Genomic DNA, 19,652 nt, shown 5'->3' on the forward strand with positions numbered 1-19,652 from the left:
ATATATTTTGAGAGCTACTGTGTCTATAACACGATGGGAAACCACACACAATGGTGAAGATGGTGATGTTTCATCGTTCCCTGCCCTGTCTGTTCTCCACTGCCAGCAGTGACTGCAGGACCGTCTGCTGCCAGTTGGGTCCTGCTGCCATCGCCTCAGTTTGTATATGGCCTGGTCTGGGTTGGCAGCTGATAGCAGTGTTTACTCATCAGTCTCCAAATTGTTCGTGTTGTTCAGGGTAACTCGCTGGTAGTTGTATTCTCAGACTTTTACTTCAAGTTGTTAAATACTGCAAACAGATTGTAGATGTAAATTGTAGCTTCCTTCATATATATATTCCCTTTCTTTTGTGAAACGTCCTGCTTGTTTTCAAATGTAAGATATATTTTACTTCTTTCATCTTAAAATGATTAATTTTTTGATTGTTTTAGCATGAGAGCATCCTGATGTTAAACATTTAGCGTGCCCTTAGGCATGTTGCACACACTCTCACCAGCACAGACGTTTGTAAGTGAAATGGGTCAGAGGGCGGAGGAGATGAATGGAGGTCTGAAGAGATGGATGGAGAGATGAATGGATGGCTGAATTAATGACTGAATGGGTGGATGGATAGATGCAAGAGAGAAGAAGATGTAAAGAGGTCAGAGAAGCACAGACTGGCTGAACTCCAACACAGCCTGAGTGTAACATCGCCTCTGTTCCTCTAGGTAAAACTTCACCCTAAAACGTGCTTCACAGATAATGACGGTCTGAAGCTTTCTGAATATTTAACTTACAGTCTTGTTTATGTTCAGAAGCCTCACCTCACTGACCTGCCACACACAAAACTATAAAGTAAGGAGGGACTTCTGGTTTGGGGTGGATTGGGCTGAGCTTCATGGCCTGAATGTAGATAAAGAAGGAAATGAAAACTTTAAACACAACATTTTGTCCACTGTGCTTACTTTTCTTTAGAAACTGCTCCAGCAAATCAGGCCACTTGTGTTCATTAAACTCCAGCCTTTCTTTATCTCAAAGACAATCTACTGTCACTTGAGACACACAGTCAAGAACACTTTAGTCCACAATCACACCTCACCACATGCGCAGGTGGGTTCTGGCTAAATAAGATGAATTAGTTCGATAAGGCTCCAATTTTATTGAGTTTACAAAAATTCTTTAACTTGTCACAGAGATTACTAAGGAACAGTCATTATCATGAAATATTTTACTGTAATGAATGTTTTTTTATGTACTATAAAACACCTTTTATCCTGGTCCAAAGAAATGGCACAGCCATTAAATACAAGGTTTACTGGCCTTCACTGTGGCACTGACGGTGACAAAGCAACGTGTGTGTGTGTGTGTGTGTGTGTGTGTGTGTGTGTGTGTGTGTGTGTGTGTGTGTGTGTGTGTGTGTGTGTGTGTGTGTGTGTGTTTGTGTAGGATGTCCTTGCAAGGCTACATGGCCTGTTTCACGTGGTTGGTAGACCATCAATGGAAAATCTTGTCCATCATAGAAACTGCTTCCTACTGAGATGGATAGAAATTAACCTTTGTGTGTGTGTGTGTGTGTGTGTGTGTGTGTGTGTGTGTGTGTGTGTGTGTGTGTGTGTGTGTGTGTGTGTGTGAGGTATTTATCACGTTGTGGGGACAAAAATCTGTTTACACAGTCACATTGTGGGGACTCACCTCCCTTATGGGGACAAAATGCAGGTCCCCTTAATGTAAATCATTAAATTTTAGGGTGCAGACTGAGGATAGGGTTACAGGTTAGGTAAGGTTAGGTTAGGTACAGGGTTAGGAATAGGCAAATAGTGGTTATGGTTAGGTGAAGGTTAGGGTTAGTGTGTGTGTGTGTGTGTGTGTGTGTGTGTGTGTGTGTGTGTGTGTGTTGAGATGGGACTGTGTGCAGTGAAATGTCAGATAAGCACAATTACTTCCATATTCTTTGTGTATTGCAGAGTGCGTGTTGGTATGTGTGTAGGAATGTGTGTATTGGAGTACGTTTGTATGTGAGTCCGTGCATGTGTGTGTGTGTTGGTATTTGTGTGTATGTGTGTGTGCCCATTTGTCTTGTACCAGTTTAAGCTGCCAATGTAATCACCATGAGAAAGACTCTGGAAACGAACTCTCTAACCTTCACAACCCTGTCACCCCCCCACCCTGGCAACTATTAGGAGCTACACACACACACACACACACACACACACGCACGCACACGCGCGCGCACACACACACACACACACACACACACACACACAGATGGACTTTCTCACTTTGTCCCCCCATTTCAAATCAAAAAATCTGACTGAAAAGTAGACAAAGTCATGAATGTAATGGAGCTCTCATTACTGTCATTTATAGCTCATAATGTTCTGTTTCACATAAATGTAGAGGAATGTTGAATATTGTAGCAGCCATTAGCTATGCACTAACTTGGATTTTCATTGCCTCCTGAGGCTGCACAGAGCTTGAAGCCTGACCCAGGATTTTTAACACAAACCTGTCCAAAGCCAATATTTTTACATCTAAATTCTCGCTCTCTCTCTCGCACACAAACACAGTGTAGCCTTTTTCTGCTGTTTTAGCTTTGTGCCTCAGCATATTGGAACTAAAATGAAATAATAAAATTTCATTCTCTGCAATGGGGATGCGTTTTCATCTTTTGTCCAGTATGGGACTATATGAGTATTAAAAGCCAGAAATGGGTGCCACATTCAAGTAGTCATCTCATACCATCTATTGTGTCAGAGCAACTGTTCTATATGCTTGGTGTTTGGTAGGTCCTGCCTTTACTATGAAGTAGTTTAACAAACCCACTCACCTCTCTATGACGTCGTGGCCACTCCAGCATGTGTGCTGCTCAACCAGCATTTCACTTTCACAAAGCATCTCGGGCAGCTCTGAGAAAAACCACTGGTACCGCTGGATAGAGCCCTCAAACTCCCTGAAAAGGAGAGGGTTGTGCACAGTTGAACGCTTGGCCTGCTGTTGATGAGAGTAAGACCAGTGTACCATATGCTTTTATTGTTTCAATTTAGACCTGTCGTGTTCAATTCCCGGTGAGATTCCTTCTGATGTATTCTGGTAAGTTACTGAAAACAACATGGAGAGGGGAAACAAGCTCACTGCGCTTCTGATAATGACTGAATAATGGAAGTCCCACCTTTAGGAAATGGCTATATCCTTCAGATGGAATGACACATTAAATTATGAAGGCACTGTATTATTAACTGGCTTATTCACTGACTGATGATCATTACTGGTGGGGACAGCTAGATTACACTTTATTGGCCTTATATTTGCACTGAATAATCCACACAGATTCAGTAATTGTAAAATACATATCCTAAGTCCAGGGGAAAAACTTCGGACACTGACTCCAGTGAACGGACAGAATGGAGTAAATGTCTAATCCAAAAATAATAAATAATAATCCAGATAATAATTTAAATCACAACTGATGGAGACGGATTTACCTTGACAGTTTCTTCAGGCTGCGACTCTTGTCCCCTCTGGAACCTTTAAGGAGGAATGACCTGGTGAGACACACAAACACACACAAAAGCACAGGAATGTGTGTTTGAGTTGATTTTTCTCTGCTTTGACAGAAAGTGCAATGCAAAAAGAACCTTTCCTTGAGGGAAAACCTCAGATACTCTAACCGCTGACAGGAACTCATGCATTTCATCAGATGCATGCAGCTCACCTCCGGGATTGCTGCTGCAGACGCTGATGAGCGGCTGAGTGTGTTGACGTCACCGGTGACCTCTCTGAGGTTACTGCGGTAGCGGGACTTACAGAGGCTGTAACATGTGAAGTGGTGGGATTTGCACTTGGCATCATGGGGCCAACTGCCTGGGATCCACACACCTTCTCTACCTGAGGAAGAGACAGTGTGCAGGCTAATGATGTGGCTGCTTTCAGAGGAATGCCAAGTCATAGTTAGTTCCCCCCACAGCACATCAGATGAGCTCCCATGTAAGGAACAAAAGAAACAGCAGAGGTATCCAGTGGGGTCCAAGTACCCCTGGCTGGGATTTTCTGGTCTAGTAGCACTTAGTCAAAGACAGCTAGATTTGTTGTTAGATTTGTTATTTCCTTCTAGATATCTCACAAGTTCCCAGAATAATTCCAGTGACTGGCCGGTTCTTCAGGTGCCCCATGTCAGGACTGAACTTGGAAAGTCTGCTTTTGGTGTTGCTTTAGGATTTTACTGAATAACCATCCACTATCTGCCTTTAATTGAAACTGTTGTTGCTTTGTATGTTTGTATTTCTACTCTAACTGGTTTGCTTTTTGATTGTTTGTTGTCTTTGTTCATGCTCAGCATTGCAGAAAATGAGGGTCTCCGATTGCCCGAGTCTTAATTAAAGACTTGAATGAATGAATTACATCCAATATGCATTTCAGTCTTAGCTGCCAGGAAATTCCAGCTACGCAGTCAGAATAGTCAAGCTTGCAAAGTCAAAACTATTTCTGTTCTGTGTTGTAAAGCAAAACCCAACATGGTTGAGCACGGCACACAATGTATTATTATATTATAGGCTGGTAAAACTGGTTTTCCCAACAGTCTTACTTGTTTAAAGAGGTTACTGCTGTCAATCATCGTTAACTTTAAACGCTGCACATGCACTCTGTTAAAGGGTTAGGGGTCAGCCTTTGGTGATGTGTCTAATGAATAAGAAGCTTGATCAAATATTCACTGACTTGGTATTTTCTTATTAGCGACAATTAGCAGTGCGATTCTGTGTGTGTTTGTTTACCTCTCAGGAATCTACTCTACTAAGTCCACAATGTTCTCTCAGAGTTGGATGGCTACTCTATTTCTTCCTCCACCAGTGTGTGCATGCATGTGTTTGTGTGTCGTCTGTTTGTCCACAGATTAGCCACAGAAACTTTCTCATCACTCAGAACCAAGCTGCATTCTGGGTATCGGTTGTCCCGCCAACCACAGTCTTTGTCTGGCACTGGATCTGTATTCACACTCACATACACACTTGCACACACACACACACACACAGACTGAGGGGGAAGCCCTGATTCTCTGAAGAATGAGGCTGTTTTTAGCCCATCTAGGTACAAGGCTTTTGTTAGGAGATCCAACTGCCAGGCTGAAAGAAAACCCACGGCCTTCCTCACTCTGTGTCCAAAATTCAAATGACTTTATTATTGGGGTATATGAGTAAGGATGGTTTAGCAATCTGTCACTATTCAGAGACCATATTTTACAGGGGCTCATTTTAGGGGCACTAAAAAACACCTTCACCTCCATCCCATCATCCCCTCCTCTGCTTACTGTGGCTGTAATGCGTGGTCCGTGCAGCTGAGCGTGCAGTATGGCATCATTCACGTGATTTCGGACTGCTAACAGAGCTAACTCCATGCTGTTGTGGTTGCTGCTGGTCGCTAAAGTAGCAGCTAACCGTTGGAGCAGCATCACCAAACTCCTCCAGGGGGCGCCGAGCTCTGATACGCCCATCTAGGAAGAGTGGAGAAATGAGAGGAGTGGATACAGATAAGGGAGGAGGAGGAGGATGAGAAAGGGGGTGCAGAGGTGGCAAATGTGGAAAGAGGAGAAAGAGAATAAGAACATGTTTGAATGTTACAATTAAATGTTGCTTAAAAGCTGCTAAATTGGCTTAGATGTTCTGCATACATCCTACTTCAAAATCAATCTATCGGTGACAAACTGATGGTGGCACTTCGCTATAATTAGAAAAACAAATGGATGAATGAGCCAGTGATTGAGATGACTGGTTTCTATCTCATGACGGAAGAGCCAAGCGCGCATTTCCCAGAAACCAAGTTTGCCTTCTGTCACACAGAGGCTGTTCCTACTCGTCCCGCTGCCTCTCCTTGATTTTGCTCTGTGTGTTTTTCTTTGCTTCACTTTGCTGAAGAGGATAAACATGATGGGAGTTGTTTTTCCATCACACTTTCTTTTCTTCCAAGAAACTCTCAAGCGGCATGAACAGGGCCACCTTCCAGCTTTGTGCTATGAAGAAGTCTCTCTATTGTGGGGGCTGCTAAAGCTCTCCAGCAAATTTAGAAACAGCCCAGTACGACACTCGAAGGACACTGCCAATTCTCTTGGCATTGCTCTTACTTGTCAGTTGAAAACTACATGACAAATAATGAATAACTGAATGACTGATTCAGTTATGTGAATGATGGGAGCATGACTATTATTTTTTTTAACTTGCCTCTCCAGAGGCAGAAAGAGACAAATACTCTGAGGTGTCTCATGCATCTAAAACAGCATCGACTACACTACACACACAGACAACCTGAAAAGAACAGCATTAGATGAACTTTTGTTAATCTCCAGATTATAAGGTAAAGCTATTGATCCCATGCCAGGGAAATTAGGCTGTTTTACGGCCAGTAGTATTAAGAGCAGTGGCATAGAAGGATCACAGGACAAAAAATTAAAAATCAACTATGTATATATACATTATGTATAGATTATAAAAATATTGTTACCATTTTTATGAAAATCTACCAATGCCATATGTTGAACTGCATTTGGGAAATATACTGTTGCAAAAAAATAGCATTGAATTGGAGTCAAATATGGATAACAAATACAGGGTTTGTACAATAGCAAATATACAACGTAGTAAGAACTGCACAAGAAGTAATGGATGTGAGCATGTGTTAGCATTAATAATAGTGTAAAAACAGTAAGTTTGACATGTTAAAATTGGAAACAACCTCAACCCAGTGCAACTTTAAACAATACTAGAGTTAAACAGTCTGACAGGGATGAAGGACCTGTGGTGGTGTTCTGACTTACAGACTGGATGCAGCATTCTGTAACTGAAAGAGCTACTTAAGCCTGACATGATACAATATGTAAATTATTAACTTTGGAAGAAACAGGAGATTTAAGAGAAAGATAATTTCAAGGAATAGTTCAAGATTTTGTTCAGTTGCTTTCTCACAACACATAACTTTCAGTAAATCCAAAAAATGACATCTTTACATTTCTGTTTGTGTACAGACTAAATAAACAAGATATAACAGGGTAATTGGTGAGATTGAGCTGTGTTGTCGTAAGCATATGTTTCAGCTTTGGACAGAGGAAGGATTTTTCCCCCTGCCTCCAGTCTTTATGCTAAGCTAAGATAATTTCTTCTTGCTCCTAGTGCCATACATAAAGCTACAGCAGGCAACAACTGAACATACACAATGCAAAACCTTCCGCCTCTCTCTGCTGCCTTGTACCACTCTGCTTAGCCCCGCCCACTGAACACACAAGTTTGAACAGCAGCAAAAAGAGTCGGTTGAGCTGCGAAACCTCACGCCTTGCAGGACCTGCTCTCCAAGGCATGAGCTCTGTCAAGACCCCAGTCCCTTCTGCTGCAACTCGTCCTCTCAAAGATGCCCTTCCATTGCTTTGCAGCTCCAGGGCAGAGCACCCAAGGCTTCAGTGGCAGCTATGACACTGTCAAACATCAAGATGTGCATGCACACACACACACACCACTGCCCCCCTTCAATCGGGCTTTCACTTTCTCCAGCCCTGGCACAGAACTAATAGCAGGTGTGGAGATAGCTCTGGCTATGCGAGACAAGGCTTTCACCATCTGAAGGGCCATGCATGCACATCTGCATTTGTAAAACAGCCAAGAGGACCGTCCTCTCTCTGAAATGACCTGTGATTGGCCAATCTCTCCCATCACAAGCTGCATTTTCTAAAACCCGAAAGCAGAGTCAAGAGATGGTGCACAAGTGTAGTTTTCTGTAAGACCACTTGATATGCTGAAAGGCTTTTATGAATTTTTTGCCTAATGACACCTAAAATAAACTGCCTACCACAGCTTTAGTGCACAGATCCAATGCTAAAACAGACACAAACAGCATATGTTCAAACACTTACCAGACATCCTCTCATGATGTTGACACACAGTCCGGTGCAGGGCCGTATCAGCGTCAGCCCTCTGCAGTGGGAACAGTACTGCATCCTCACTAAGCCTCGCCCACACTCTCTGGATAATGTCGCTTTCTCGGTCGCATTCACAACCTCTCCGGCCATTCTCAGCAGTCTGCTCAGTGCCCGGCCCGGCCCGAGCGCACGGGACAAGCTGCTGACCAGCAGGCGAGGATGGGGTCCGAACGGGCTGACATCCTGCCGCGTCATCCGCAGGCAGTCGTCATGATTGGCGGAGGGGGAGGAATAGGACTTGGGCGACGTGTGGCCGATCCCAGGATTGAGCAGGCGTCGGTAGACCAGCGGGAACAGGTCGTTGTAGAACTGACGCACACTGTTGTCCAGTGAGGAATTAGACTCTCCGGAAAGGTGGCGTTTGATGCTGCTGAACAACTGAAACACAAGGGGGCGACAGTCGGACGCCAGAGCAGAGTAAGCGCTGTCGAACAGAGTGCCAGTCAGGTTGGATGTGAAGGAAATGAGTGACTGGAAGGTCTCTGGAACAAGAGAGAAACACAGAAAGAGAGAGAGACAAACATTTATTAAGTGACAAACACCTTCTGACAGCCCTACATAGAAAGTCAGGGGATCACAAATGTCACTGGGATTCATCATCTGGAAACCACGAACGTCTTTGGCAATGCATCCACAAGTTGGACCGCCATATTTCAGTCTGGACCAAAGTGGTCGATGGACCAACATCGCCACTAGTATGACTAAAAAAAATTATGAGTAGCAGCAGTCTTTTGTGCTACCATACCAGATAAATGTTGATATACTGTATATGTCATGTGTTCTGTATGGTCATATATGACAGATGCAGTCAGTCTATATAAAATCGTTCCAATTTCTAATGGGGGCATAACTGACATGCATGTCATTCCCACATTTGTGCATCTATTAGTTTCCCTTGTCTTGCTAACCTTGGACTGACTTTATCCTGCTGCATACGAGCCAAAATAGCACACGACTTAATTCATCCCTGAGCTCGTTTTCACTACCCTGTTATCTATAGTCAGGTGATAATGAGAGGCCTGATCTCAGGATCCACTGTGTTTCCTATGTCCGACACGGTCTAATAAAGTGGACAGCACCATTAACCGAGGCTGTGTGCCTGTAGTGACGGTGTGTGTGTCTATGTTTGAAACTTGCCAAGTAAAAAGGGTGATGTCAATCTGATGGCATGCTGACGCACACATGCACACACACACACACACACACACACACACACACACACACACACACACACACACACACACACACACACACAAACTGGAAGTAAGAGTGAGAGGGAAATCTATTTATCTGTGACTTTGTCAGTGAGCCGGTATGTGTTTCTGTTCTGTGCATTCATACTCATTTTCACACACACAGATGAAATGAAGTGACGTTGATGGTGGTCCGGGGGTGAGGCGGTGGAGCAGCAGGGGCAGTGCTCACTTGCCTAAAGTACTGAGTGAGAACATCTCACTTTTATGTGTTTGCATACCCATGTCCTGGCAATAGCAACACAAATACAGATGGCGTCGAGTGACACGGCAAAGTCTACTCTGGGGTCCTGTGATTAGCTCTTTACCCTCTGTGATTGGATGACAGCTGCGCCATGGTGGCGAGGGCACAAGGGTCTTACGGTGCCAGGAGAAATGCACGCAAGCATGCAGACACATGAGCGCACACACATGCACACACTGAAGTAATCCGCAGGGTGTAAATAGAGCCCGACTACAACCGCTCTGGGCATGTCTCAGTTTCTCTGGTGGGTTTTAATCACTGTGCTTTGGAGAGGGGATCCTCGGAGATTTAGCTCAGCTGTTGAAGACCGGTGCTGTCGAGCAAAATTAATTTCATTCACTGAAGGGTTGGTTCATGCAAAACATAAAAAAGCATATTTTCTCGCTTGAAAGCAGAATGATTTAGATTCAGGTCGTTTTTGTTTCATTTCTCCAGGTTTTGTGATAGATGGAAATACTTTACTGCAAAGAAATCGCTCCTCTGAAAACTACTGACAGCAAGCCTCCTGAGAATCCAACACACTGCTGCTGGAAAGTTAGCAACTTTATCTCCCACCTGAAAAAAATGGCTGGAAGCCCATAGGCACCTATTAATGGGACATGCAGCATTTGTGATTCCAGGTGTAACTGATCTTTTTTTTTTTTTTTTTTTTTCATAATTTCCACCATAATAAATGCCCTGTTCTGACTAATTAAATGCTTTTAACAGTACTCACTGCTGTTTTCTTTGCTGCATATTTTTCCATATTTTGAGCAGCACGATACAAACCCCATTTACCTCCATTACTTAAGCACATAAAACTATGTGCATGGCCAGATATCTCACGAGGTCGCTGAGAGAATATGTTTGTTTGACATTTCAAATCATATAGTTTAAGCGTGTTGAATTTCAAGTAAATGCAGCAAACTCTAACTTGCCTGCTGTTACTTGCTGCAACCTTCTCCTCGTTCAGCCCGTCTTTGTGTACGGTTGTTTTGCATGAATTTTACCCATGGATGGTTTAGCCATCCACTGGGCATAAATAGCAGCTGAAACTGAGCCCGGGTGCATTCAGATGTAGCCGTGGAGGAGAGAGTGAGAGATAGAGAGGCAGAAAAAAGAAAACAGAGAGGTACATGTTTGCCATGTCTGTCTGCTGGGTTTCATCAAGTCTGCCCCCCTCATAATCTCTACACCCATGCATGCACGCAAACACATACACACCCCAGCTCTTTCTGTCACACACACACACACACACACACACACACACACACACACACACACACACACACACACACACGCTCACTCAGACTGGTGAATAGCGTTGAGAGACAAGTGGACAAGCAGAGTATTCTTCCTCCTATTCAGAGCAGCCCGTTAGAGACCGGCTGTTGCCCACGGCAACAACACTTTGCTGCGGATACGTACTGAATGTAAACATTCTCCGTCCCTCGCTCTCTCATTGGTCAAGAACAAAACCTGATTATCGCAGCGACGGAGACGGACAGACAGAGAAAGAGAGCGGAGAGTTGTAACAAAGTTTTCCGCCGCTCCCTCTGAGAGTTTGCTCTCTCAAAGACTCAATCGAACGTCAGTTGTTTGTTTGGCTAGCCACTGTGGCGCCTCACAAAATAAACTGGCCTCACACCGCCACCCTGACACAAACTAGCTATTTCATGATGAACACACAAAGTGAGAATGACAGGGGGGCTTCGGGCACTTGACAGAGCTGTGAAAACACCAATATCACCACTGCTATTAAAGTCAATTTGATTTGCGTTCTTGAATGACCCCCAGACATTTATTAGTGCTTGTTAGTCAGAATAAATCCATGAGGACACTCATTAATGCAGCATAGCTGAAACAGAAAGCATATTGTTTAAATTACAGCTGCAAATAATGATAATTCTCATTATCAATCAATTAATCTTGGGATATTTGAATGCTCATTTTTCTGATCATTTGGGCCCCAAAATGTCAAAAAACTAGAGACAAATCAGAATACAATTTCCCAGAGCCCAAGCTGACATCCTCACATCACTTGTTTTGATCAAAATACTCATTTAAAATGATATAAAACAGAAAACACAAGTAATTGTTATGTTTGAGTAACTGACACCATTAATAATTTTTCACTGACAGACATTCAACACTCGTTCAAATACAAAGAAATAGAGCTTACAGAGCCATGGGAAAACATTTTCTCAATTCTCCAACATGCATTTCTCTTCAATACTGCATGAAATTGATGAATACATATTGTACTCTTGAGTCTTGGCCCCTTCATCCCTCTGTGACTTTCCCTCCCTCACCTTGGTAGGCCTTGGTGTGTCCAGCGATCAGGTACTTCAGTTCAAAGCTGTAGGATCGCATCTTTTGCTGTGTCTCACTGCGAACAGCCGCCATGTAGCTGTCCTCCATCTTACTGGTGCAGCAGCTGGGCCCCGGGTGGACACACACTCGGAGAGACTCATCTGAAAGACAGAGGCAGAAAATATAGCTCCGGGTCTGTTCACATTCACTGAAGATCCGCTGCTATGTTCAGTGGATCTCATCAAACACAGAGTGGTGGTTGGAAGGCATTGTTTCATAGAGTCTGCACAGCTTTCTGTCCACCTTTGCTCCGTCCTTGGACAAAAAGTTTCAGGCACACTCACCACGTTTCTCATGATTAATAGAGGCAGTGACATATCTGATAAATGCTTCATATTTTTCTAGAATAAAGACTCAGATTTAATCTCACTTGTTTTACTTTGGGCTCCTCTAGGGGCACTCAGAGAGATTTGTTCTGAAAGGTTATTTTAAGATGCATCACAATCCCTGATCACTAATTAACCAACCAATGAAATTAAGTTAGTTGATCCGTAAAGGGGCCAGAAATCTAAAAGCATTTAGTGCACAGGACTTCATGACTTCACAAACACTGCAATAAGCCTGACATGATTACATGCACAGTGGTGACACTTCACCACTCACACCAGAATGTGTGTGTGTCAGGTCAGACATAGGTGAACTGGCCATTCCTCTCATCTCTCTTTCCCTTGATCTCAGTGAGCTACTTGACAGCCTGACTTATAGCAGTCAGCCAAAGTCATACTGCACCACACACACACACACACACACACACACACACACACACACACACACACACAGAACTGTGTTTCCATCCAACCTTAACCCAAGTCTACATCCTAAAATGTAATGATTTACATTGTGGGGACTTGCCTTTCGTCCCCATAAGGAAGGCGAGTCCCTACAATGTGACTGTGTGAACAGATTTATGTCCCCACAACGTGAGGAATACATGGCACACACACACACACACACACACACACACACACACACACACACACACACACACACACACACACACACACACACCTGTGTCAAACTTTCAGCTATTCATGTTAGCACTGGCTGACCGTGGAAAACATTTCTGAGATAGTTCCTATTTATTGGAAATCCCAGGTTGCATTCCTCGTTTGCAAGTGGGGCAGCAGGTTGCGTGGAGGCCAGCTGACAGGTCGCAGGCTCAGTCTTTGCATTTCAGCTTGGAAACAACCAGTCCAACACTAACTCAGTCAGCATGAGAATCAGAATCATCCGTTACACTCGGCTGATGGTCCACTGACTGGAACCAGAGCTTTCAGCTGCATCACATGGCCTTCATTAGCAGATGGAGTTTGCTTGGTTGTCATAGAGATGGATGCATTGTTATCACATGATATATTTCAGGGATTTTGGTCACATGATAACAGGTGGTGGTACAGACAGTATTCGGGGGGTGGGGCACTAATAGCTGTCTCTGTTCCAGGATGAAAGTGGACCTTGTGTTAGGAATCATTTGTGCAATGAAACCTCAAGCTTTTTTTTTTTTTTTTTTAGCTTGAATAATGGAAGCAAAAACCAATAACAGGCCAGGGACTGGAGTATTTGTCCAATCAAGAGCAGGAAGCGTTCATGTGGATATGTCCACCAAGGACAGCACAGCAATTCAACTGTTATATGGCCCACTTAAAATGACTTCTCCGTCATTGTGCAGAAATGTTGTACAGTGATTCTTCATTGATTAGCATCTATAGTTCACAGATATCTGTCTGAGAATGCACAGGTCACCACCATATGGAGTTAACTAACTGTTAACAATTACAAGCTCAATGCACACTATCAGCTCCTGCAGAAAACAGTCATTGGCAACAGGTAAACAATTAGTCCACACAGGAAAGTTACACAGGCATAGTAGAGACTTTTCATTCAGCTGTATCATTGTAATCTACTGATGTCTGGCACAGATTTCCTTGTGCTGGCTGATTATATCTCAACGATTAACATCTGATTCTTATGCATTTTCATGAACGGTGGAATCTCACCAAGGCGCCATTTGTGTTGTGTGAAGATTACAAGAAAATAAAGCTTGTTAACCCAAGATCTGTAGCATGTACCACTTGTCTCTACTACCCAGGGAAGTCTGAAATGACTGCCAACAAAATGACTCAATGGGTGCACCTTTCTGTTGTTTCCTTTTGGGTGCAGTTAGATTAAAAATGACATTGTCCCATTCAGCAAAACAGACCTGGTAGCTCACAAAGTGGAGGACTGTAATACTGTGCAAAGAGAGCCTCATGAGCCGGACAAAATCTCACATTTACATTTAGAAAACAGCATCTTTAACACCACCACTTATAGCCACGTATGCTTTCAAGTGCTCTATATAAGTGTTGCAGACTATTTAGGTTAGTTTTCACAGAAGTGGCTTCTCTCTAAGAACTGTTGTCTGCACATGTGATCATCCCTTATAGTTGGAATTTGGCCCTGCATCTCTAAAGCTATGTGTTTAAATCCTGTGTGGGCCATAAGTCACGGCAATGTTTAAAGTATTAAAAAATCTCAAAGCAGGAAAGATATTATGCTGGACTTTGATTATGTAACAATAAATGGAGTTTCTTGGCTGTCGTTTTAGTCACTGAAGAGGAGAACATGGAAAATATGATCCTTTTAAATTCTTTTCAGCACAGGGAGGCTGTCAAGCTGAGCCCAGCTATATTAATCTCAAAGTGTGTGACACTCAACAGAAAGTGTAGGCTACACCAGTTACATGTTCTGTCTATCTTTATGATACTTTATGATATCTTATAATGTATAGTAGAAGGATTTGCATACTTTAGTTAAGTCAGAAATACTCAAAATACTCAATTACATGTTCTTCAATCAAAATCATATAAAAGCAAAAGTATCAAAAGTAAAAGCAGTCATTATGTAGCAGAACAGCCCTGTCAGTGTTACATCATTATCACTGATGCGTCATATAAGCCATCAGCATTTTGATGTTGTGGAGCTGATTATACCTGGACCTATTTTATATTCTGCACGGTACTTTCATTTCTAACTCTGCACTGTGATCAATAAACTAGTATGTTTTGTATTGAATAGGAGGTAAAGAACTGTTTAACACATATAGAATATACAGTGTTTGCCTTGGAAATGTAGACGAATAAAGTAAAATGGAAATACTCCAGTCAAGCCTCAGTGTATCTCCTGCTCCTTTTCAAAGCGTCCATCACAGAGTCTGCTATGATGATCTGCAACCAGACTGACTGACCTGTTCCCGGCCTGTCTGGCACCAGCTCCACGGGGCCTATTTGGCGCATCATGTAGGCTGTCTTCACCTCATGACAGCTGTCCACATCGGCTGATCGACAGCCAGCCTCCGGTAGAAAAACAAATGCTAACACAATCAGCCAAAACAAGTCCGCGTTTTGCAAGGCTGCACGGAACATCGCAACATCTCAGTCAGGAGGTGAGAGAGTGAGGATGGTTGATATGAAATCCTCGACGTCCCGCGGCGCCGTGTGACTGAAAACTTCAGTGCGTGTGTGCGGGGCTCACGGCCACACTCAGCCCTCCTCTCTCTCTGACTCGCTCACTCACTTCAGCTCACTTCCTCCGGTACATGTGCACTCCAAAGACTTGCAAAATACTCTCGTTGGAGAGTGTATCTGCTAAACAGCTGATGCCGAAGTGTTAGTAACAACTTTTAACAGTTAAGACGCTGTCCACGCTATAACAATCGGAAAGAAAACGGGTAATTTAGAAGGAATTCACCAGGTTATGGGGTCTCAAGCTGCGTGTTTTTGTTTATTTTGTCACTGACATAGCTCTCTCACACACATACTTTACATCAGCTGCTTCTGCAGATCAGGTCCACTAAACCTGAGTGATGAAGTGAACTCAGGAGAAAATACAGTGTGAAAGTGGAGCGTGGGCACCACCTGCTGGTCGCGTTGGGTCATAGCAGTGATTTTGAACAGCTCCTGATTACATATTTTCCACTAACTGATTATAAAATACAGGATAAGTATCGTCGGCTTAACACTCATCTAATATAGTTAACTTGACATTTACTCACCACTACATCTTGGTAGCATCAGTATCACTAGCTGGAGGGGCTACAAACAGCACGCGCAGACACACACGCGCAGACACACACACACACACACACACACACACACACACACACACACACACACACACACACACACACACACACACACACACACACACACCTGCACTAAGAAATACTGAATTGAATACTTTTTTTGTACTAATATATGTTATTTACTCCCACAGACCAAAAGCATGCTCATTAGGTTGATTGGTGACTCTAAATTGCCCCTAGGTGTGAGTGCGAGTGTGAATGGTTGTCTCTTTGCATGTTGCCCTGCAATCGGCTGGCGACCGGTTCAGGGTGTACCCCGCCTCTCGCCCGCTGAAACTGGGATAGGCTCCAGCCCCCCCGCAACCCCGAAAGGGATAGGCGGTATAGAAAATGGATGGATGGATGGATGGATGGATGGATGGATGGATGGATGGATGGATGGATGTCATTTACCAGATCAGATTGCACCACCCATTTTATCGAGGATGCACCGGGTGGTGACTTGTCTGGACTTGGGGCAGCCACGTGTCCCAGAATGCATTTCGTAGCAACGATGGCGGAGGAGAGGACTCACAACTGTAAGTTGCAAGTTTCGAAACACTACTGTCTAAGTAGTACGGAGTGTGGTTTTAAGATTATTTATTTTAAAATGGATGTTAAAACTTAAAATCTGTGGTCGATTCATCCCGATAGCGCGTGGTTTAAAATTTGCTCCAAAGTTTTTGGAGATGTGTCATCCTGCTAACGAAAAAGCTAGCATACCTCACCAGCTAGCAAAATGACCGGCAGGTAACAATCATGTTACGCCGCTGAAAACAGCCTTATCCCGGCATGACCTTTTGAAATCTGCCGCTGGCTCTGATATCTCTGTAGTAGTAAAACATGGGATATAATTCGTTTTCCGCATATGTAACAGGCAATCTTTCGTCTCGGAAACTGAGACTAGGGGAAATCGTTTTGGTTTAAGTCGAAATCAAGATGAATAATTTTTATTACCAGAGCGCTATCTTTGTGCTTTGACCAAATGTTTGTTTGCCCTGTCCATTTCTCATGCAAACAAACGTACTACACTTGTTATAATGGCTGTCATTGTGCATTCAGACTAACATAAGAAATATTTTAATCCAGGGACAACTGAGGAAACCCGGGCCCCAATTCAGTGGCGGGCGGGAAGCGAGGCCCTTTTTACCGCCCGACGAAAGTCAGGATGGTTTGATTTTGAGTGCTTGTATCATTGCTTGAATGGCTGGGCAAGGATCAGAGCCAGATTTTTGCAGTCTTCATTCATAATGGTTAGTGTTTTATTGAAGTTGTGTGTCACCTCACTTATTCCTGTATTTGTTTATCCCAGGGACTTTGTTGCCATTTCGGGCTTGGCCATAATGGCCAAGCAAGCGCAAAAAAAAAAAAAAGGAATAATTTGAAAGATAAATATAAGATAATGTCCCTGTTTCTGTGCCTGGTATTATTCTGAGAGCCTTTCTTAGAATTATTTTAAATAAATTACTTACTTTAGTTTGCCAGGCCAATCAGTTTTACAATCTAATATTTAGGTGGTGGCTCGGTGGCAACACTGTCGCCTCACAGCTAGAAGGTCCTGGGTTAAATGCAGAGAAACGAATTTCACAGATGCATGGCATGTGCAGTTTCCCCTTGTAACTCTGTGTGTGTGTGTGTGTGTGTGTGTGTGTGTGTGTGACTAATAAAGGGATGTCTTTCTTTCTTTCAAAACTTAATTTCAGGAGCTAAGAGACCCACCAAGAGAGAACAACAACAACAGAGAAGGAGGCTGGGAGTGTGACTGCTGCCACCTGGCAGTGGTATGGTGAAATGGATGCTGTACTCCAGGGGCAGCACTCAGTTTGTCCACCCCTGGTTGTCGCAGCAAACCTCACTGCCACTACAGGTGGTGTGGTGAGCACCTCAGCTACTACCCCTTCTGCAGGAGAGAGCAGGGCCTGGCAGAGCAGGAGGAGGTCCAGGGAGAGTGAACTGCTGGACTTTTTGAAAGAACAGGCAGAGAAGGAAGAAGAGAGGAAGAGAGAGAAAGAGCAGCAACAGGAAGAGCAGAGAGCTATTTGTCTCTGTTTGAGAGACTTGTGGACAAATTTTAAATACTTAGTATTGTTACAAAATGTTGTTTGTTAAAGTTCTTATTAAATTCTATTATGTTTAAAATTCAATCCAGGGAATTCATTTTTGAAAGCAGTGGTGTATTTTGAATATTTACAGCAAAACAAAAAAATTATTTTTTTTGCAGTGATATAAAGTTATTAACAGTGCAATGCAGTTGAACTTAATTTAACCAGAACCAGAAGAGAATATTGCAACTAATGAATATACAACATATTTACAATTATTTAGTCATGAAGCTGAATTTAAATTAGCCGGTAAAAGAACATTCAACATATATACACACACATCAATCTATCTTATATATCTCTAATAGTATAAGTAATAATATCTAAAACTTATAATAGTATAAGTAATAATATCTTATGTATATATAATATGCAGTATTTTTAAGTTTTTTATATTTTTTAACTCCAGTGAACATGACTACATCAAGAGAGGGTTTTTCTCTAGATGTAATCATGTTCACCCAGACATGCAGACAGTTCCTCAGGAGCAGAGAGGTGGGCAGCAAGCCTTCTGCGGACACTGCTCCCGGACAGGTCCCTCTCATCCATCTCGCTGTTGCTTGGGTCATCCTCGTCATCTGGGGCTGGGCCTTCCTCTTCTTCCTCTTCCTCCTCCAGGATGTCACCTGCTGCCATGCAGATGTTGTGTAGGATGCAGCAGGCACCAACCACCTTTGGGGCAAATCGAGGCCAGATCTCAAGGGCCCTCAAGAATATTGAGCACCACCTTGTTTTAAGGACCCCAAAGGTGCACTCGATGATGTTGCATGCTCGTGCAAGATGCCTGTTGCATCGGGCTTCAACTTGGCCTGTTAATTAGAATTCAGGTAGAAAATGTATTGTTGTATTTCAAAGTCACCAAAGTAGCAACATAATGTGTGTGTGTGGAGTGAGACAGAGAGTGTGTTCTTACTTGCTATAGGCTGCCGATATGGTGTCATGATCGCAACAGGACGCTGCAGGCACGGGTATCCTCCATCTCCCAACAGGAAGTACCCAGCTGGTGGATACAGGGCCTGGTGGTACATCGGTGATCTTCTGAGGACAAGTGCATCATGCACTGTTCCTGGTTGGCCAATAAACACGTTGAGGAATGTGCCTTTAGCATCACAGATGCCCTGCAGGATAATGGGGGGAAAGCTTTCTGTTTATGCAGCTTCGCTTCTGTGGCTCTGCAGGAGGAAGGATCTGCACATGGCACCCATCAATGGCACCGGCAGCAGACCGAAAACCACCATGGCCAGCAAGGTGAGCAAAGCCAGCCCCCACCTCCTCCATCTGCTCTGCTTTCAGGAAATGGACAACTCTGTGGAGGATGGTCATCATTTCCTTGACGACTTTGTGGGCAATCCTGCACACTGTGGCGAGTGGCATGGCAAATACGTCTGCCGTTACCCTGTAGCAGGCTCCACAGGCAAGCCAGCACCTCAATTTCATGGCTCCATCCATGTGCTTTTTCCCGGGGCAGCATCTGGAGCAGCATGGTGATGCTATTACTGGATAGCCTGAAGGCTGGTTTCAGCTACACTCCAGGAAAGAACGTGGTCAGGATAGGCACGTTATTATTGATTTGTGCGTACCTCTGCAAGGGGCCTTGGTCCTGTTAAAAAGAAAGGATTTTTGTTTTTGTAAGAATTGTTTATTAAGAATTGTTTATTAATTGTTG

General features: G+C 43.5%; 1 protein-coding gene across 1 annotated transcript in view; it reads right to left on the minus strand.

The window, feature by feature from the left end:
- The window catches only part of LOC139330725 (glypican-5-like), a 49,243-nt gene extending 34,022 nt beyond the window's left edge, over window positions 1-15,221 (minus strand). The window contains exons 1-7 of the mRNA XM_070961807.1: window positions 15,009-15,221; window positions 11,722-11,883; window positions 7,868-8,415; window positions 5,282-5,464; window positions 3,692-3,864; window positions 3,462-3,521; window positions 2,807-2,929 (exon numbers count right to left, since the gene is read on the minus strand). Coding sequence (XP_070817908.1) covers window positions 2,807-2,929; window positions 3,462-3,521; window positions 3,692-3,864; window positions 5,282-5,464; window positions 7,868-8,415; window positions 11,722-11,883; window positions 15,009-15,186 — 1,427 coding nt within the window. The 5' untranslated portion in view covers window positions 15,187-15,221. The remainder of the gene's footprint in view (window positions 1-2,806; window positions 2,930-3,461; window positions 3,522-3,691; window positions 3,865-5,281; window positions 5,465-7,867; window positions 8,416-11,721; window positions 11,884-15,008) is intronic.
- Between the last annotated feature and the right edge of the window lie 4,431 nt (window positions 15,222-19,652).

The sequence above is a fragment of the Chaetodon trifascialis genome, chromosome 4, assembly GCF_039877785.1.
Source record: "Chaetodon trifascialis isolate fChaTrf1 chromosome 4, fChaTrf1.hap1, whole genome shotgun sequence".
NCBI classification, from domain to species: domain Eukaryota; kingdom Metazoa; phylum Chordata; class Actinopteri; order Chaetodontiformes; family Chaetodontidae; genus Chaetodon; species Chaetodon trifascialis.